This window comes from Plecotus auritus (genome assembly GCF_963455305.1).
Source record: "Plecotus auritus genome assembly, chromosome: 8".
NCBI lineage: Eukaryota > Metazoa > Chordata > Mammalia > Chiroptera > Vespertilionidae > Plecotus > Plecotus auritus.
Window position 1 is genome coordinate 164875887 of NC_137782.1, and position 21526 is coordinate 164897412.

The following is a 21526-nucleotide window of genomic DNA, read 5'->3' on the forward strand; positions in this document are numbered from 1 at the left end:
AAAACAATCCCAAACAGACCATGGTCTACTTAGAATTTTGGCTTGCTGAGCCTTGAACTAGGTAACCCATAATTCCAGATGCTTCCAAGGGGAGGATCTGCCCCCAAAAGCCACTCGGCATCGAACGTAGCAAATGCCTATGTCCTGGAGCCTCTGGGCACAAAGCCGCACACGCCAAGCCGCCCCTGCAGCCGCCGGCCCGCCCACCAGACTCCCTCGCTTGACCCCAGGGATCAGGTAACCCCAACTTTATTTCCAGGGCCTGGCGATGACGTCACGCCTCCCCTGTCTAGCATCGCGAGACTTTTACCCCACCCGCCCAGCCCACCCCCAGTTCCCTGCGCTCCCAACCGCCTGCGCCCGCTGCTGAGCAGCGGCGGGGATGGCGAGCCTCGGAGCCCGGGCGGGGACGATAGCAGCGGTTCCGCCATTGGACGAGGAGGCCTGAGGGACGGGCCAGCGTGGTGAGCAAGGAGAGGCCGAGGCGTGCGGCCCCGAGAGAGCGGAGGCCATGGACGCCAACATGCCGAAGCGGAAGGAGCCCGGCAAGTCCCTGCGCATCAAAGTCATCTCCATGGGCAACGCCGAAGTGGGAAAAGTGAGTACCGTGCTAGGAGGGGCGGGACCTCAGCGCAGCGGAGCGACGTGCCGATTGGCTGGGCGGGCGGCCACTCAACAGCCTGAGGCTCAGCCTCCTCCCCGCCCCTGAGAAGGCCGGGGTCTCTTTCTGGGGGACGGGGCACCGGGAGGAAAACTCTCCTGACCTTTTTGACCTCTGCATTGTCACGTCCTCCGCCGACGTCACTCTTCCTAAGAAGGTATAATCTGTGGCCATTAACCCTCGAATGTACCCCAGAGAGAGTAAGGAGGCCTAGGTCCTGACGTCAGACCGGCTCCTTAGATGCCATATCTGCGTTCTAGGGGACCCATCCGGGACTCAGAGGGGGAGAAGGGAAGTTTAGTTACCCAAGTAGTGCGTGGAAGCCGAAGGGAGTTTGCTGGGGTGCGTGTGAGGACTGGGGATTGGCAGAGTGTTTCTCTGCAGACCTGGAGCCCAGAATCGAGCATTTCAGTCCTAAGAAAGCATCACTGCTGCCGACATGTTTCACGCGGGAGGCGCAGGGGGCCCCTAGGAGCCTGTTGCCTTTTTTTTTTTTTTTTTTTTTTTCAGGTTTGTTTGGTTTTTGGCGGTGTCACCACATCTGTTCTCTCAAAGAAGCCTTGGTTCCACTGCCTTTTTCTTTTCTGTCTCCCGGGTATCATATTGTATGGGGGGATGGAGGGGGAGAGGTGGCCCAGGTCTCCCCCACATGAGTCCTAAGACTGCCTCCTCTTCGCCCAAATTGTCTCTCCTTCTGGGTGAGTGGAAGCTGTTTGGTAAGAACCTCTCAAAGTCATCACCTTAGTGACAGAGACAGGATTAGAACCTGGGTCCTCACCTCCCACTGCAAAGCTCTCCATGATGGCGTGCTGTCAGAATCAACTGGGGGCAGGCTCTCCACGAACGGTTAATGAGATGCTTAGGCCAGTGCCTTGCCCATACAGTTAGTGCTCATTAAATGTTTATTAGTGTCTCTCCTTCCTATTTAGCAGCATTTTACTATTTATGTATCTGTGTGTATACATGTAAGTACTAACACAGCATTCACTGAAAGTCCACATTTACTGAACATCAGCTATGTGCCAGGCATTGAAAAGAAAAGAACAGAATGCCTTTTGAAGGTTAGGTACTAAATTGGCAAAGTGAGCATGCATCGCTTTTGTAATTTTACTATGGCTTAACGGTGCAACATTAGAAATAGCCCCACATTCCCAGTGTCACTACATTCATTTATTAGCCAGTGCCATTAGGTAAGAGAAATAAATAAAACAAGAAGTACTGGAAAGAAGGCAATAGTATCATTATTTGCTAATGATACGATTGTTTATCTAGAAACCCAAAGAGAATTAACTGAAAAGCTATTAGAAACAATAAGAAAATCCAATAAAGAAAAACTAATATACAAAAATTAATAGCTTTACTATATAAAATTATAAATGTTTGGAATATATAACTGAAAAACTATTTTAATTTACAATAAAAATCAAAATAAAGTGCCTAGGTTTAAAATTGAGAGGAACTAGGTAGGACCTGTATGAAGAAATATTTCATATTCTGCAAAGAGACATAAAATTACCTAGTCAAATGGAAATATATTTCTTCTTAATTAGGATCACTCAGTATTATAGAAATGTTCATTCTTTAAATTAATACACAAATATAATTCAATTCCAATTATATTGCCAGTAAGGCTTTCCTTCAGAACACCACAAAAGGTACTAAAGTCCTTATGAAACATGAAAATAACCAAGAAAGTTGTGAAAAAAGAAATGAGAGGAGACCAACACTACCAGATATTAAAACACCTTTTAAAGTTACCAGGATTTTCCTATTGAGACGGAAAGGAAATATGGAGACATTAGTGGGATAGAATGGAGTCCAGAAATAAACCCAAACATAGGCGGAAATTCAGTTTACAACAAATGTAATGAAATCGTGGGAACATAGAGACCATTTAATAAGTACTGTTGGAATAAGTAGCTACTATTTGGGAGTAGAGTAGATTCCTATTGCATTCCTTTCTCAAAAATAAATTTTAGGTGAATAAAAGATTTAAATGTAACACACTTTTTCCCTTAGTTATAAAAGTAGTACATACGCATTTTAAAGAATTTGGGAAATGTAGAAAGATATACAAATAAATAATTATAAGTTAAACATTAAGGAATGCTCTAGTAAATAATCCTTGGATCAAAAAGCAAATCAAAACAAATAACAAATAACTATAAAGCAATAAAAATGAATAGAATCTATACCATAACCTTCAGGACAAAATTAAAGCTGTTGTCAAAGGAAAATGCATTATTTTATTTCTAAAGAAGAGAGATAAAAACTAAAGGAATTTAATGGTTCCCCAACTTTGTGAGTATACTAAAAACCATGGAAGTGTACACTTTAAAAATGTGAATTTTACAGGGAGTAGGGGAGGCTGGGGGAAGGTCAATGGGGGAAAAAAAAGGAGATATATGTACTACTATATGTAATACTTTAAACAATAAAGAAAACTTTAAAAAAGTGAATTTTATGGTATGGTATATCTCAATTTTTAAAAAGCTAAAGGACTTTATTTCTTGATACATTAGGAAAAGGACACAAACAACATAAACCAAAAGAGAGGGAATTCTCTGGAATGACTAATGACAAAGTGCCTAAAATCTGTTTAAGGAAAAATAGAGAAAGCAAAAAGTTACAAGATTTGTATTGAAAAGGAGACAGTCACATACAGGAAGAGATTAAAAGAATGATTAGAGAATACTACCTACAGTTCTATGGGAACACATTTGAAAACGTAAAGGAAATGGAGGATTTTCTAGCAAAATATAAATTACCAAAGTTGACTCAAAAAGAAGTAGAAAGCCCAACTGACCAGTTACCCCAGAAGAAATTAAGAGATTTATTATTGCCCAGGTGGCGTGGCTCAGTGGTTGAATGTTGACCTATGAACCACGAGGTCACAATTTGATTCCCAGTCAGGGCACATGCCAGGTTGTGGGCTCAATCCCCAGTGTAGGGCATGCAGGAGGTAGCCAATCAATGATTCTCTCTCATCATTGATGTTTCTATCTCTCTCTCCCTCTCCTTTCCTCTCTGAAACCAATAAAAATATATTTTTAAAAGTGAAATCAATAAAATAAAGAAATTTTCCAGTTAAAAAGCTATCAGGCTCATGAATAAGCCTTATTTAAGCTTTAAATAACATAATTTCAGTTTCTTAAGTTATTCCAAGGCAAAGAAAAATATGAATAGGACTCAAATTTATTATATGAAGTCATGGAAACTTAAATAGCAAAAATGGATATAGTATAAAAAATGATATGCCAATTTTACATAGACATAGAGATGCATAATTTCAAAATATCAACAGAATTCAACAATAAAACAGAATTCACTGTTGGTAAGGGTTTATTATATGAATGCAAACATGGCTCAATATCAAGATGTCAATGCCATAATTTGTTATGTCAGCTGATTACTGGAGAAAATATTTCCAGTACTGTAAAAATATTTGATATAATTAGTTCTAATAAACACTTTATGATAAAACAATATTTATTATCAATCACCAGCAAATATACCAAATGGTAAAATGTTAAGGTGACTTCCATTAAAAATAGGTACAAAAAGGATACTTACTATTTTCCTGTATTACTCAGCATTGTTTTTTAGAGATTCTAGAGATGAAATAAGAAAAAGGAGATTCCGTGCCCGGAATCCGTGCTCCTATCTCTCTCTCCCTCTCCCTTCCTCTCTGAAATCAATAAGGATATAGTAATAAAAAAAAAAAGAGAGGGTGCTGTTGTTACTAATGCCTTACTAGGGTGCTATTCTCAGAAAGTCCATGAGAGGGCACTATTACACTTAATCCCTCATTAGGGTGCTGTTCTCAGAAAGTCGGGGAGAAGGCACTATTGCATCTAATCCCTTACTAGGGTGCTGTTCTCAGAAAGTCCACGAGAGGGCATTATTGCACTTAATTCCTTACGAGGGTGCTGTTCTCAGAATGTCCACGAGAGGGCACTATTGCACTTAAGTCCTTACGAGGGTGCTGTTCCCAGAAAGTCCATGAGAGGGCACTATTGCACCTAATCCCTTACTAGGGTGAGTTTATTAAATCCTTTTTATAGTAACTGTCCTATTTAATTTAGATTGATGTTCATCAGGAAAGTATTTAAGTAGAACAAACTCCATTATCAGCACTTCAAGTAAATGATAAGTTTCATAAGTGCTAAGGATTATTATTAATATACAAGTCATTTTAAATTGGTTTTTTATTGGCACTGATCTAATTCTGCAGCAGACATAAAGAAGTAAAATACTGGTGCATGCCCTCACATAGTTTACTGTTTAGCTGAAGAGATAAAGTAAATATACACATGTGAAAAGGTAATTAACAATACAAGGCAGTGTATGACTAATGGCAATGCATAGGGTGTGTGTGTGTGTAATAGTGTGTATGTAAAGTGCTAGGGGAGTTCAGATGCAGGCAAGATCTCTTATAACCCGAGTGCTGAGTTTGAGCTGGACCTTAAAGGATAACTAAGATTTGAAAAGACAAGGGAAAGTTTATTCCAAGTAGAAGGAAAAGTAATGACAAAAGTCAGGTCCTGGAAGTTTTGCAGAAATGGAGAGTTTACATAGAAGGGTTTAGCCAGGGGTGGGCAAACTTTTTGACTCGAGGGCCACAATGGGTTCTTAAACTGGACCGGAGGGCCGGAACAAAAGCATGGATGGAGTGTTTGTGTGAACTAATATAAATTCAAAGTAAAGGAGCGGAGGGGAGAGCTAGAGAACCGGATGGAACAGTCGGATCCGGCCCGCAGGCTGTAGTTTGCCCAAGGCTGGTTTAGACACAGAAGACAGAGTAGGGTCAGATTACGGAGGACCTTGAATAATAGACAAAGGAATTTGGATTTTGAAGTCTTGGCAATGAAAAGCTTTCTGGGTTGAAATAATGTTAGTGGTGTGCAGTGTTGGCTAAAGTTGGGAGGAAAATGAGCCAGAAAGACGAACGAAGAAGTTCCTATGGTTGTCTAGTACACGATGACCTAAACCAGAGTGGGATCGATGGCCCTTGGAATGAAGAGAGAGATGGAAGGAACATTCACAAGATTTGGAAAGGCTCAGAATCAAACACGACTTCAACCTTTTGATCCTCTGTGATTGGGAAAATGGTAGCAATATGAATAGAAGTAGGTTGTCAGCAGGATGCGCTATTTTACGTATAAGATTAGTTTCAGACTTGTTGAGTTTGAGGTAACAGCAGGACATCTGAGTAGGAAATAGTCTAGCAGATATTTGGAGATGGGGATCTAGTCTTGGGAGGAGGGTCAAGGCTGGACTTAGATATTTGGTTGTTATTGTTCAAAGTGGAGGAGGTCTTGCCTGGCTGTCCTGGCTCGGTGGTTGAGTGTCAGCCTGTGAACCAGGAGGCCACGGTTCGATTCCGGTCAGGGCACATGCCCGGGTTGTGGGCTCAGTCCCCAGTGTGGACTGTGCAGAAGGCAGCCAAGCAGTGATGTTCTCTCATCAGTGATGTTTCTATTTCTCTCTTCCTCTCCCTTTCTGAAACTAAAAACAATTAAAACAATAAAAGGAGAAGAGATCTTCAGAGAGCACAAGGAGTGAGAACTAAACTAAAAGCATACCCATATTCGATATAAGGGGAGAATACACAATAATTTTTCTGTAAAATCTTCACTTTTAGCATTTGTTTCACTTATTTTATACTTTTGCCTTTAAAAAATGCTTTCTCATAGTGATGAATGAAGACACCAGCCATGTGAAGAAATGTGTTTATTTTGTGTATGTTCTCAGAGGCTGTTTACTAAAAGCATGTTTTTCACCTTTTTAGAGCTGTATTATAAAGCGATACTGTGAGAAAAGATTCGTGTCGAAATACCTTGCAACAATTGGAATTGACTATGGAGTCACAAAGTGAGTATGTCGGAAATTACATAGAAATTCAGAACCCTTCTCAAATGCTCTGTCTGGAAAGAGGGAGTCTGAGGTCAGCTGGGGAGGAACAGGAATGAGAGCTTACAGATCCGGGGAGCTCACTCCCTCGGCATGGTCAGGCACGCAGTCCTCCCTGAGCCGTCCTGTTCGGCGGGCCTTGCGAGGGGTACGACCTGCCTGTGCAGCAGGTCAGCACAGAGCCTGACTGGCAGGTGTCACTTTCCAGGAAACGTGTTTCTGTAGAAGGAGGTCCTATTAGCAGGGCTGTTTTTAGAGCATTTTGAAATATCCTCTCTAAAAAGTCTAAATATTATGTGGAAAATTTTCTGTCAGAGAACTTGATTGATTGGTGATCTTCAGAGCCTATTGGACTTGAGAAGAGAAATGATCCCGGAAGCGTGAAATTGGGTATAATTGAGGGTTTATTTGGAGATGAGTCGAGAGTGGATTGAGTTGGAGAGGAAGCATTACATTACAGGAAATAATACTGCCAAAGAGTAGAATGGAGGTAGACAGCACCCCCAGAAGGTGGAATCTCAGGCACTGCTGTCCTGGCCCCAATTTCCCTTTTCTCCCCACCCCCCACCTTTCTCATTACAGTCCTTTACACCTTCACTCCCCATCCACTGAACCGCCATCGTGCTGTCCTGTCGGGTGCCAGTGTTCACTCTGCACCTGAAATGGCCCTTCTCCTCATCTCTCCACCTGTCCATCCTGCAAGGTGTAAAATACTCCTGTCCCCATAAGGCCTTCTGAACACCTCCTTCATCAGTCAGGACTCAAATTCTCTGCCGTTTATGGTACTTACCATAAGTTACTTTGTGTTGTTATTATGATTTGTATATATTTAATGTCTCCTGCTAGATTGTAAGCTCTGTGAATAAGGGCAATTAGCGTAAATGATCTCCAAGTGTCTGGCTCAGTGCTTGTATGTAGTAGATGCTCAATAAATATTTATGTTAGGTAAGATGGATATATCCGAGTAGGAAGTTTGCAAGATTAGAATATTAGAGCAACGTTCAGAAAGGTAGATGGGGGGGGGGGGTGTATCTATAGTTCAGGGCACAGGATTTCATCAGTGATGTGGGAGGGGAACCTGTTTCAGGCAGTTTTGTTTTGGATCATATGAGTCGCTAGTTTATTCATCTAAGAAATGAGAATCACCATATTATGCCACAGAATGGTGGTCTATTCAACAGACTCTTCTGTTTCTGGGTGAATTTTTTTTTTTTGAGAAGGTGGTTATCCCTGGTGAGTCAGGAGGATATAATTGACAGAAACCCAACTCGGATGAACTCCAGCAAAAAAAATAAAAAGGACGTCAATTCACAGAATCCAATTACACAGATGGAGCTGGGCCTCAGAGACGACTGGAACCAAATATAGCCAAATCATTTCTCTCCCTCTCCCTGTCTCTGTCCCTCTCCCCTCCCCCTCCCTCCCCTCCCCCTCCCCCTCCCTCTCCCTCTTTCTCCCCTCTCCCTCCCTCCCCCTCCCTCTCCCTCTGTCCCTCTCCCTCCCCTTCCCTCCCCTCCCCCTCTCCCTCCCCTCCCCCTCTCTCCCCCTTCTCCTCTCCCTCCCCCTTCCCCTCTCCCTCCCCTCCCCCTCCCCTCCCCCTCTCTCCCCCTTCTCCTCTCCCTCCCCCTTCCCCTCTCCCTCCCCTCCCCCTCTTCCTCCCCCTCTCCCTCTGTCCCTCTCCCCTCCCCCTCCCCCTCCCCCTCCCTCCCCCTCACCTCTCCCTCCCTCTCCCTCTCCCTCCCTCCCCCCTTCCTCCTCCCCCTCCCTCTCTCCCTCTCCCTCTCTCTCCCCCCCCCCTCCCTCTTGGCTTTCTCCACACCACTGCCAGCAGCTCTCAGGCTCACGCTGTACCTTTTCCTTCCAGCGAAGGAGTGAAACTAACATTCCAGTTTAAAGATCCCAGGGGAGGTTTTGGTTGTCAGGTGGGACAGACGCCTTCCCGGCTCAGCCAGCTGTGGGATCGCTGAGAACATCTGAGCTGCACTGGGAGAGGAAGGGGAAGAGGGCTACAAGTAACAGAGCCGTTCCATCTGTCCTGTTTTCAATACGGTGAGCCTCCCATTTCAGTATTCCTAAGAATTACCTGCAGAGTTTGTCAATGTGCAGGTTCCTATAGAATTTGTCTGTCAGTGTGCAGGTTCCTACAGAGCTTGTCTATCAATGTGCAGGTTCCTATAGAGCTTGTCTGTCAGTGTGCAGGTTCCTATAGAGCTTGTCTGTCAATGTGCAGGTTCCTATAGAGCTTGTCTGTCAGTGTGCAGGTTCCTATAGAGCTTGTCTGTCAGTGTGCAGGTTCCTATAGAGTTTGTCTGTCAGTGTGCAGGTTCCTATAGAGCTTGTCAGTGTGCAGGTTCCTATAGAGTTTGTCTGTCAGTGTGCAGGTTCCTATAGAGTTTGTCTGTCAGTGTGCAGATTCCTATAGAGTCTGTCAGTGTGCAGGTTCCTATAGAGCTTGTCAGTGTGCAGGTTCCTATACAGTTTGTCAGTGTGCAGGTTCCTATAGAGCTTGTCTGTCAATGTGCAGGTTCCTATAGAGCTTGTCTGTCAGTGTGCAGGTTCCTATAGAGCTTGTCTGTCAGTGTGCAGGTTCCTATAGAGTTTGTCTGTCAGTGTGCAGGTTCCTATAGAGCTTGTCAGTGTGCAGGTTCCTATAGAGTTTGTCTGTCAGTGTGCAGGTTCCTATAGAGCTTGTCTGTCAGTGTGCAGGTTCCTATAGAGTTTGTCTGTCAGTGTGCAGGTTCCTATAGAGCTTGTCTGTCAGTGTGCAGGTTCCTATAGAGTTTGTCTGTCAGCGTGCAGGTTCCTATAGAGCTTGTCAGTGTGCAGGTTCCTATAGAGCTTGTCTGTCAATGTGCAGGTTCCTATAGAGCTTGTCTGTCAGTGTGCAGGTTCCTATAGAGCTTGTCTGTCAGTGTGCAGGTTCCTATAGAGTTTGTCTGTCAGCGTGCAGGTTCCTATAGAGCCTGTCAGTGTGCAGGTTCCTATAGAGTCTGTCAGTGTGCAGGTTCCTATAGAGTCTGTCAGTGTGCAGGTTCCTATAGAGTTTGTCAGTGTGCAGGTTCCTATAGAGTTTGTCTGTCAATGTGCAGGTTCCTATAGAGCTTGTCAGTGTGCAGGTTCCTATAGAGTTTGTCTGTCGGTGTGCAGGTTCCTATAGAGTTTGTCTGTCGGTGTGCAGGTTCCTATAGAGTTTGTCTGTCAGTGTGCAGGTTCCTATAGAGCTTGTCTGTCAGTGTGCAGGTTCCTATAGAGTTTGTCAGTGTGCAGGTTCCTATAGAGTTTGTCAGTGTGCAGGTTCCTATAGAGTTTGTCTGTCGGTGTGCAGGTTCCTATAGAGTTTGTCTGTCAGTGTGCAGGTTCCTATAGAGCTTGTCAGTGTGCAGGTTCCTATAGAGCTTGTCAGTGTGCGGGTTCCTATAGAGCTTGTCAGTGTGCGGGTTCCTATAGAGCTTGTCAGTGTGCGGGTTCCTATAGAGTTTGTCTGTCAGTGTGCAGGTTCCTATAGAGTTTGTCTGTCAGTGTGCAGGTTCCTATAGAGTTTGTCTGTCAGTGTGCAGGTTCCTATAGAGTTTGTCTGTCAGTGTGCAGGTTCCTATAGAGCTTGTCAGTATGCGGGTTCCTATAGAGCTTGTCAGTCAGTGTGCAGGTTCCTATAGAGCTTGTCAGTGTGCGGGTTCCTATAGAGCTTGTCAGTGTGCGGGTTCCTATAGAGCTTGTCAGTGTGCAGGTTCCTATAGAGTTTGTCTGTCAGTGTGCAGGTTCCTATAGAGTTTGTCTGTCAGTGTGCAGGTTCCTATAGAGTTTGTCTGTCAGTGTGCAGGTTCCTATAGAGTTTGTCTGTCAGTGTGCAGATTCCTATAGAGTCTGTCAGTGTGCAGGTTCCTATAGAGTCTGTCAGTGTGCAGGTTCCTATAGAGTTTGTCTGTCAGTGTGCAGGTTCCTGTAGAGTCTGTCAGTGTGCAGGTTCCTATAGAGCTTGTCAGTGTGCAGGTTCCTATAGAGCTTGTCTGTGTGCAGGTTCCTATAGAGTTTGTCTGTCAGTGTGCAGGTTCCTATAGAGCTTGTCAGTGTGCAGGTTCCTATAGAGCTTGTCAGTGTGCAGGTTCCTATAGAGTTTGTCTGTCAGTGTGCAGGTTCCTATAGAGCTTGTCAGTGTGCAGGTTCCTATAGAGCTTGTCAGTGTGCAGGTTCCTATAGAGTTTGTCAGTGTGCAGGTTCCTATAGAGCTTGTCAGTGTGCGGGTTCCTATAGAGCTTGTCAGTGTGCAGGTTCCTATAGAGTTTGTCAGTGTGCAGGTTCCTATAGAGTTTGTCTGTCAGTGTGCAGGTTCCTATAGAGTTTGTCAGTGTGCAGGTTCCTATAGAGCTTGTCTGTCAGTGTGCAGGTTCCTATAGAGTTTGTCTGTCAGTGTGCAGGTTCCTATAGAGCTTGTCAGTGTGCAGGTTCCTATAGAGCTTGTCAGTGTGCGGGTTCCTATAGAGCTTGTCAGTGTGCGGGTTCCTATAGAGCTTGTCAGTGTGCAGGTTCCTATAGAGTTTGTCTGTCAGTGTGCAGGTTCCTGTAGAGTCTGTCAGTGTGCAGGTTCCTATAGAGCTTGTCAGTGTGCAGGTTCCTATAGAGTTTGTCTGTCAGTGTGCAGGTTCCTATAGAGCTTGTCAGTGTGCAGGTTCCTATAGAGTTTGTCTGTCAGCGTGCAGGTTCCTATAGAGTCTGTCAGTGTGCAGGTTCCTATAGAGTCTGTCAGTGTGCAGGTTCCTGTAGAGTCTGTCAGTGTGCAGGTTCCTATAGAGTTTGTCTGTCAGTGTGCAGGTTCCTATAGAGTTTGTCTGTCAGTGTGCAGGTTCCTATAGAGTTTGTCTGTCAGTGTGCAGGTTCCTATAGAGTTTGTCTGTCAGTGTGCAGGTTCCTATAGAGTTTGTCTGTCGGTGTGCAGGTTCCTATAGAGTCTGTCAGTGTGCAGGTTCCTGTAGAGTCTGTCAGTGTGCAGGTTCCTATAGAGTTTGTCTGTCAGTGTGCAGGTTCCTATAGAGTTTGTCTGTCAGTGTGCAGGTTCCTATAGAGTTTGTCTGTCAGTGTGCAGGTTCCTATAGAGTTTGTCTGTCAGTGTGCAGGTTCCTATAGAGCTTGTCTGTCAGTGTGCAGGTTCCTATAGAGTTTGTCAGTGTGCAGGTTCCTATAGAGCTTGTCTGTCAGTGTGCAGGTTCCTATAGAGTTTGTCTGTCAGTGTGCAGGTTCCTATAGAGCTTGTCAGTGTGCAGGTTCCTATAGAGCTTGTCAGTGTGCGGGTTCCTATAGAGCTTGTCAGTGTGCGGGTTCCTATAGAGCTTGTCAGTGTGCAGGTTCCTATAGAGTTTGTCTGTCAGTGTGCAGGTTCCTATAGAGTTTGTCTGTCAGTGTGCAGGTTCCTATAGAGCTTGTCAGTGTGCAGCTTCCTATAGAGTTTGTCTGTCAGTGTGAAGGTTCCTATAGAGCTTGTCAGTGTGCAGGTTCCTATAGAGCTTGTCAGTGTGCAGGTTCCTATAGAGTTTGTCTGTCAGTGTGCAGGTTCCTATAGAGTTTGTCAGTGTGCAGGTTCCTATAGAGCTTGTCAGTGTGCGGGTTCCTATAGAGCTTGTCAGTGTGCGGGTTCCTATAGAGTTTGTCTGTCAGTGTGCAGGTTCCTATAGAGTTTGTCTGTCAGTGTGCGGGTTCCTATAGAGCTTGTCTGTCAGTGTGCGGGTTCCTATAGAGTTTGTCTGTCAGTGTGCAGGTTCCTATAAAGCTTGTCTGTCAGTGTGCAGGTTCCTATAGAGCTTGTCAGTGTGCGGGTTCCTATAGAGCTTGTCAGTGTGCAGGTTCCTAAAGAGCTTGTCAGTGTGCAGGTTCCTATAGAGTTTGTCTGTCAGTGTGCAGGTTCCTATAGAGTTTGTCTGTCAGTGTGCGGGTTCCTATAGAGCTTGTCTGTCAGTGTGCAGGTTCCTATAGAGTTTGTCTGTCAGTGTGCAGGTTCCTATAGAGCTTGTCAGTGTGCAGGTTCCTATAGAGCTTGTCAGTGTGCGGGTTCCTAAAGAGCTTGTCAGTGTGCGGGTTCCTATAGAGTTTGTCTGTCAGTGTGCAGGTTCCTATAGAGCTTGTCTGTCAATGTGCAGGTTCCTATAGAGCTTGTCTGTCAGTGTGCAGGTTCCTATAGAGCTTGTCTGTCAGTGTGCAGGTTCCTATAGAGTTTGTCTGTCAGTGTGCAGGTTCCTATAGAGCTTGTCAGTGTGCAGGTTCCTATAGAGTTTGTCTGTCAGTGTGCAGGTTCCTATAGAGTTTGTCTGTCAGTGTGCAGGTTCCTATAGAGTTTGTCTGTCAGTGTGCAGGTTCCTATAGAGCTTGTCAGTGTGCAGGTTCCTATAGAGTTTGTCTGTCAGTGTGCAGGTTCCTATAGAGTTTGTCTGTCAGTGTGCAGGTTCCTATAGAGTTTGTCAGTGTGCAGGTTCCTATAGAGTTTGTCAGTGTGCAGGTTCCTATAGAGCTTGTCAGTGTGCAGGTTCCTATAGAGCTTGTCAGTGTGCAGGTTCCTACACTGAGATTCTGATTCCGGGGTCTGCGTTCTCACAGCCCTCCCCACAGTCAGGGTGCAGCGGTGTTCAGGGGCAGCTACGGGAGCGCTGCCCTGAGGCAGTGAACTGCCATTTTTCTTAAGGCACTTCTCTCTTGCTTCGAAATTAAATTGACCTCTTCGAGTTTCAGTGTGTGAGCACACTTGTGTTACTTTCTGGCTTTATATACTTCAGTTCCACACCTTCTCAAATGCTCTCTCTTTAAGGTAAAATTTTCTAGTATAAATTATTATGCCAGATCTTTTGTAGATGCTCTCAAACTCTTATTTTGTTTTGTCTTGCTGTTCTCACGTTCTCTTTCATTAGATGGACTAGAGGCCTGGTGCACGAAATTTGTGCATGGGGGGGAGTGTCCCTCAGCCCAGCCTGCACCCTCTCCAATCTGGGACCCTTCGAGGGATGTCTGACAGGCTGTCGGACAGCCCTCTCACAATCCAGGGCTGCTGGCTCCCAACTGTTCGCCTGCCTGCCTTCCTGATTGCCCCTAACTGCTTCTGCCTGCCAGCCTGATCACCCCCTAACCACTCCCCTGCCAGCCTGGTCACCCCTAACTGCCCTCCCCTGCAGGCCTGGATCTGCCCTTCCCTGCAGGCCCGGTCGCCCCAACTTCCTCCTCTGCCGGCCTGGTCCCCTGCAACTGCCCTCTTCTGCAGGCTGGATTGCCCCCAACTGCCCTCCCTTGCAGGCCTGGTCCCTCCCAACTGCCCTCCCCTGCTGGCCATCTTGTGGTGGCCATCTTGTGTCCACATGGGGGCAACCATCTTTGACCACATGGGGGCAGCCACCTTGTGTGTTGGATTGATGGTCAATTTGCATATTACTCTTTTATTAGATAGGATTCTGATTTCACAAATGTGCTTCTTGTGATGAGATATGGTAGAAACTCAGCAATGAGGGAATCAAGATAAGATGAGTGGTGGTTAGTTTGACTTAAATATACAAATACTAGAAAACAACTGTAGGAAGTAGGGAGCAGGTGCCGATGTCCTGGTTCCCCCCACCCCTCGCCCCCAGGAGGTTGTCGTACCAATGCTAAGACTGAAATATTTACTTAAAAAAGACGCCCGTTGGTTAATTTAGTGTTATAATCTCTATTCTTTAACCTTAGTGCAAATTATTTGTAATGTTTTATTCATTCATTTTCCAGTAGTGATTTTTCTTTTTTTAAAAAAGACTAGAAGCAAAAATGCTATAATGTTAACAGTAGTTAATTCTAATGTAAATGGTTATTATTTCCCTTTTTGTTCTGTTCTCTATTTCCAAATTTCTTGAAAAAAAAATTGACTATTGCTATTGCTCAAATGAAAATAACAAGAAAATTAAACAGATATTGTTAATAATATAATCATTGTTACTGTTCTGCATGGTGACCAAGTATAACCAGTAGTAATTAAGATGTCTTACTAAGGGAAACAAAATATTTTGTTTTCCTTCATCTCGCTCCTACTTGTCTCAAATCAATTTTTCTTAGTCCCACAGTAAGAGCCACCCTTTGTTAGTGAAGGGGATGGATGGCGGGTCTTGAGGGAAGTTGGAGGTAAGTGAGTGCCTATGCCAGCGGGCTCGGTGTTGTTAAAATAAGGAGGCAGGATTGCCAGCCAGGCTGCTGGCTCCTGTTGCAGAGATGATCTGGGGTTGGGAAGAGGCAGCACCGAGAAGCTCTTTGAAAGTTCATACACATACACCTTTAAAACTTACAAGTGACAAATAATATTAATGTGAATGCAGAAACCATGACCTTCTTTGGTTTTTGTTTTGTTTTGTTTTCATGTGAACATTTCAGGGTACAAGTCAGAGACAGAGAGATCAAAGTGAACATCTTTGATATGGCCGGACACCCTTTCTTCTATGAGGTAAGAACGCCTTTTTGAGAAAACCTATACCCAGTATTGTCAGTGGTTTAGCCAAAGATCCTGCATTACCGGAAACAACCCATATTCAAATCACGTGTAAAAATAAGTGAGTTTAGCTGGTGTACGACACTTTCACTGTTAAAGGACTGCTGCTTTCCACTCTATACCTGAGCCCAGAGCATGAGTTCTTTGGGGGCAGGGTACGAGTGGTCAGGGGCCATCCCAGCCACACCGGCCAGGCCTGGGTTGGTGTCCTTTCAGCACTTGAAAACCCCCTGGTCTCGATTTCTGATGAGAAATCTTCTGTCATTTGAAATGTTTTTCCCCAGAGGAGAGGTATCACTTTTCTCTGGCTGCTTTCATGATTTCCCCTTTGTCTTTCGTTTTAGAGGTTGAATTGTGATGAGTTGGCATGGATGTCTTTGCTCTTTCTGTTTGGGGTTTTCTCAGCTTCTTGAATCTGTAGGTTTATGTCTCTTGCCACAGTTGAGGAGTTTTTAGCCATTATTTCTTTGAGCACTTTTTCAGTCCCACCCTATTTCTCCTCTCCGGGGACTCTCTTCTTGTGGTCCCACGGGTCCCTGAGGCCCTGTTCTATTTGTTTGTGTGTTTGTCTCTATTGTTTAGGTTGCCTAATTTTATTGCCTGCCGTCTAGTTCTCTGATTCTTTCCCCTGTCCCCTCCATTTGTTGTTGAGCTCAATTTCTAAGCTTTTTCATTTTGGTTATTGTGTTTCTCAGGAATTTATGTGTCTGAAGTCTCTACTCAGCCTTTGCCTGAGGATGGGGTGGAGAGGCAGAATCTTTTGAGGTGCTAGCGGAAGTGAGTGGTTATTGTCTAAAGTTTCTTTGTCTTGTGAGGCTTCCCCTTGCCTGGTCTTTGCAGGGGTCCTCAAACTTCTTAAACAGGGGGCCAGTTCACTGTCCCTCAGACGGTTGGAGGGCCGGACTATAGTTTAAAAAAAAAACTATGAACAAATTCCTATGCGCACTGCGGGCCCGGGACGAGTCGGCTGCTAAGCAGGACAGGCAGCGGCACCCGGCGGGCCGGATAAATGTCCTCGGCGGCCCACATGTGGCCCGCGGGCCGCAGTTTGAGGACCCCTGGGAGAGCAGGCTCTGTTGGGCTTTTGTCTGTCTGCACCTGTGGCATTTCCAAGTGGACTCCCTCAGCTCCCTGTCTTGCATGTATGAGGCAAAGGAAGCCCAGGAAACTCACCATTGTCCGTCCCCCAGCTCCCGAGGTTCCTAGCTTGTCTGCCTTCTTCTCTCCACCTTCCCGAGACTTCTTATGTCTGTTTTATATGTGTTGCCCAGGCGTTCTCCTTGTACTTACAGGAAGAATAGGGAAAAGCACATCTCTCCGTCTTCCTGGAGGGAGGAAGGGAGACTAATGCACATGGTGGTGCTTTGCCTTCATCACCTTGTTTACTCTTCATAAGCCCTGGGGAGTGAGGAGGAGTGTCCCCATTTTGCAGATGAGGAAACTGAGACGCGAGAGGTTAAGGCCTGCCCCTGGTCACACCATAGTAAGTAAGTGTGAGCCAGGCGGGCCTGGCTCCAGAGCCGTGTTCCTGTCCACTGTGGCTCTGAGTGTGGCTCTGCGGTTGCTGCTCAGCTCCAGGTCTCAGAGAGACCTGCCTGCCGCCCGGGAAAGCCGACTGCAGAATGGGATGGCTAATGGCTGTACCTGTTGCTAATATCTGTGTCATTTTTGCCTTAAGTTCTTTTTAATTGTTCCCTCAGCTTCCATGTTCTTCCTGAGAAGAACTTGACGTAATGGTGTTATTTTAAGGTCTGCTAACAACACGTAATGATTGATCGCCTCTGGGGAGTGGAACTGGAGGTGAGGAGGGTAGGGCAGAGCTGCTGTTTCCATCCCAAGTCCGTCTGTGCTAACGGATTGTTTTCACCATGTTACTTGGATTTTGGAAAACGTCCCGAGGTGAAGGCCAGCAGATAGTGAGATACAACAGCAAATACTACGAACACACAGAAGAGCGTACTTTGCAAAGTTAACGATTCTCTTCCTTTGAAACAAACCTGCGTGCATTTGTGCCTTTTCTTATAAAACCACAAAGCCCTCCACTTGCTGTTCCGATTGTGTGCATCTCCTCTTTTCTGCGCAGGTGCGGAACGAGTTCTACAAGGACACGCAGGGTGTGCTGCTGGTCTACGATGTCGGGCAGAAAGACTCCTTTGAGGCCCTCGACACGTGGCTGGCAGAAATGAAGCAAGACCTTGGACCTCACGGGAACATGGAAAACGTTGTCTTCGTAGTGTGTGCCAACAAGGTAACTGCTTTGAAATGGCACGCTCAACTTCCTAGGTTTATTATGGGAGGAGTGCGGCTCTGAGTTTGGGGGACATAAAAAGGAAAGAAAAATTCCTTTTCCGGTGACACAGGACTCAACAACTTTTCAAAACATAGGTCCCTAACACAAGAACAACAAAACAACAGCTGGGTGTCAGGGTTTCACCCATTTTTGTGTCTGGTGAGTCCTTGGGGAATGATGCTGGTGACAGCAGGAGAGGGGAGGCTAATGGTCACACTCCGATCTGATTGGAGGAGGGCAGTGACTAGGTGAAGAGTGTCTATGGAAAGGTGTGAAAAGCAGACCCGGCCCCCCTCGGCCTGGCCCCTCCCTCGGGTGTGGGTGTGGCAGGCTGGGGAGCCGGCAGCCGCAGTGCCCTCCAGGGATGCGTGGGAAGTGTGCTAACAGGCCCCCAGCAACATCAGTCATTTTGTCCCTTTGGGTCCCGGTCATTGATGTGCGAATGCTGGGGCTCATTTAAGAAGAGTATTTGCTTAGTGAAGGACTGACAGACCTCACTGGGCCGTCTCTGGCCCTCACTTCCGTTTCAGATTGACTGCACCAAGCACCGCTGTGTGGATGAAAGTGAAGGGCGGCTTTGGGCGGAAAGCAAAGGGTTCCTGTACTTTGAAACTTCAGCACAAACCGGAGAAGGAATTAATGAGATGTTCCAGGTAACCCAGCATTGTGTTGTTTTAAAATTTGTGTCGATTCTGCCCATGCCAAATTTTAGTTTAAATTATGGGAAGCAAAAAGGCAATTTCTCATTTGAATAAGCTCTTTCTTTTTAGAAGCTGGCAAGAAAAAGAGAAAGAATATGAATATGATATGTGTGTGTGATATCTGTCTGCTGTCTATTTTAGACCAGACCTGGCTGATCACCAGAGTTACTTGAGGAAATTCTTCAAAATACAGATTGCTGAGTTCCAGGCCTATTGGAAGCTTAATGTTGTGATAGAGGCAGGAATCTATATTTTGAAAAAGCTTTCTAGGTGATTCTGATGATTATCGAGTTTAACAGCAGCTATTTTACACTTACCTCAGTGGGGCAGAGAATGTCTTCCAAACTACCTTTGGTTACATTTGTATGCAGAATTGGCTTGCCGTAGCTAAGATCATCCTATGTCATGGCCACGTGCAGCAGTTACAGATCCAGCCAGTCCCACATAAAAACAGGTCTCGCCAGTCCCGTAGGCCATAGAAGGATGTAGTCACAGTGTAAGCTGAGTAGACGGCCACTTTTTAAAAATTTACTAATCTTGAATAATTTTAAGGGGAGGAGGCTGTTTAAACACTAAGTGATAAAGTCAAGTCAACTCTTAATGACAGATCCATTTGGAAGTAAGTGGTGGCATGAATAATGCATTTTTTTCTTATGACTACATCTGATATTTGGGGCATTTTTAGCATTTTAAATAATGTAGCTATACTATAAAGAGTTGTTCTTAATTATTGAGTGGGATCTTACTTAATCTTTTATGCGGAATTTTCTTCTCACAAGCTGTCACCCCTCCTCTTGGAAGACAGGTTCCATCCTCACTGTCAGGCTAAATTGGGCATCGGTAGCTTCCATTTCAAGACCAAATAAGGCTGGTGTTAGCTTGCCACGATTCTCTTCCTGTGAAACAGCCCTATGTGGGTTTGTACCTATACAGAGTGTGTGCAGTAATAATACTTAGCCATTGGAATAGTGTTTACAGTTCTGGGGGGTTTGCATATTTCATCACTTTTAAGACACAACAATGCGCGGCAGTTACCACTCTCCTTTCAGACAGGAGAGCACCGAGAGGAGGAGTGACTTGGTGGGGAGTCATAGATGATAACTGTGGGGTTAAATCAGCACTTTGCATTTGTTCGTTCGTTCTCTTTTGGTCTCCAGTGTGTCTCCTGAGACGTTAGCACCCGTTCTTACTCCATTGTGTGTAATGTCTTTTTTTCCCCTCCAGTTACTTTCTTTAAAAAAATTTTTTTTAAGTTGATTTCAGAGAGGAAGAGAAAGGGAGAAAGAGAGATAGAAACATCAGTGATGGGAGAGAATCACTGATCGGCTGCCTCCTGCACATCCCACACTGGGAATAGAGCCCACAACCCAGGCATGTGCCCCGACCGGGAATTGAACCGTGACCTCCTGGTTCATAGGTCAACACTCTACCACTGAGCCACGCTGGTCAGGCTCCCCTCCAGTTACTTTCAAGAGTTTCTCTTTCTCATTGATTTTCAGAAGTTGTGCTATGTGCCTAGGTGTGGTTCTCTTTAAATTTATCCTACGCAGGGCTTGTTGAGTTTCTTGGATTGATGTGCAGGTGTTTTTCATGAAATTTGGGGAGATTTTTAAAAAATATATTTTTATTGATTTCAGAGAGTAAGGGAGAGGGAGAGAGAGGTAGAAACATCAATGATGATGAGAATCATTGATCGGCTGCCTCCCTCACGCCCCCCACTGGGGATCAAGCCTGCAACCCAGGCATGTGCCCTTGACCGGAATTGAACCTGGGATCCTTCTGTCCGCAGGCCGACGCTCTATCCACTGAGCCAAACTGGCTAGGGCTGGGGAGATTTTTTTTTTTTTAAATATATTTTATTGATTTTTTACAGAGAGGAAGGGAGAGGGATAGAGAGCTAGAAACATCGATGAGAGAGAAACATCGATCAGCTGCCTCCTGCACACCCCCCACTGGGGATGTGCCCGCAACCAAGGTACATGCCCTTGACCGGAATCGAACCCGGGACCCTTCAGTCCGCAGGCTGACGCTCTATCCACTGAGCCAAACCGGTTTCGGCTAGGGAGATTTTTTTAAACCTTTATATTATGCCCTATTCTCCCTCTTCCCCCCCCCCCCCCCCCCACTGGGACTCCAGCTACATAGTAGATCATTTGATTTTTATCCCACAATTCTTGAGGCTATGTTTATTTTTATTCCATTTTTTTCTCTATTTTTTTTTAGATTGCATAGTCTCTATTGCTCTGACTTCAATCTGCTGTTGAATCCACTGAGGGAATTTTTCAATTCAACACTCTTCAGTTCTGGAATTTGCATTTGATTCTTTTGGGTGGTTCCCAATTGTCTGCTGAGATTCTCTGTCTCTTCACTCACCGACAGTATATTTTCCTTTACTTCTTTGATTGTATTTCCCTCTGAAATATTTGCTTTATTAGGAATTTTAAGACTTGCTGAAATATATTAAAACCCTTTAGTTGATGCTTAAAAGGAATTCCTATTTTCGCAAAATCATTTCTGCTGTGGGATGTGTTTCTTTTTGCAGACCTTTTATGCATCCATAGTTGACTTATGTGAAAATGGCGGGAAACGTCCTATCCCAAATAGCAGTGCTAGTTTCACCAAAGAGCAAGCAGACACCATTCGCAGAATCCGGAATAGTAAAGATAGTTGGGACATGCTGGGCGTCAGACCTGGAGCCTCGAGGTAAGCAGTGCTCTGTGATGTTAGTGCTGAGCTCTGTCATAGAGGACGGCTCCATTGTCACTTCACAGGCCCGAAACACCTTCTCACCGTTGTCGAGAAATACAGGGGTGTGTGGGAATACATTCGATGACTCGATAACACTCTTTCACTGAATCAGAAACAGCTTTGTTTCCTTGGTATTCGGGCGATAGCCGTTGCCTGATGTGGAAACGATGTAGTGTGTATGCAGAAATGCTTTTCGAAATGGTATGCTCTGCTCTTGTGGAATTAAGAGCCTTGAAGCTAATGACCCTTAAAAAAAATACCTTACAAAAGAGAATTCTTAAATTATAGAATTTTAGAAGAGGAAAAATGTTAGCAATCAACTTGTCCAAACATTTCATTGTATAGCTGGGAAAACTGGGACTTAGTGAGACTAAATACATTCAGTGACCTCAGGAGTTAGTGGTAGAATTGGTTCTTGACCCTGAACACACCATGTGTGTATTAGTCTCTGTGTGTGTGTGTGTGTGTGTGTGTGTGTGTGTGTGTTTCTTTCTTCTCATCTGTGTGGATATATGTTACTTTATTTTAGCCAAAAGAATTATTTGGGAGAAAAAGAAATATAATCACTACTCTTTGTTGCTATGCAAGAATAAATCGTTAAGTATAGCCATATAACTTTTCATTTTTTTTCCATTGTTCAGTTTGGTCATAGAACTTTTTTTTCCAGTTTTAATGAAATATAATTCACATGCAGGATTGTATAGTTTAAGGTGTACAGCCCAATGATTCAA

At 44.9% G+C, this 21526-nt stretch overlaps 1 protein-coding gene across 4 annotated transcripts in view; it reads left to right on the forward strand.

Moving 5' to 3' along the window:
- The first annotated feature begins 342 nt into the window (after positions 1-342).
- Positions 343-21526, forward strand: part of DNAJC27 (DnaJ heat shock protein family (Hsp40) member C27) — a 30385-nt gene continuing 9201 nt past the window's right edge. The window contains exons 1-6 of one of the 4 annotated variants that reach the window (XM_080683636.1): positions 343-598; positions 6453-6535; positions 14942-15011; positions 17140-17304; positions 17877-17999; positions 20590-20750. In XM_080683636.1, coding sequence (XP_080539762.1) covers positions 512-598; positions 6453-6535; positions 14942-15011; positions 17140-17304; positions 17877-17999; positions 20590-20750 — 689 coding nt within the window. In that variant the 5' untranslated portion in view covers positions 343-511. Of the gene's footprint in view, positions 599-6452; positions 6536-14941; positions 15012-17139; positions 17305-17876; positions 18000-20270; positions 20531-20589; positions 20751-21526 lie in introns of those variants that run through there. The other 3 variants (XM_080683639.1, XM_080683638.1, XM_080683637.1) reach the window with 3 other exon arrangements.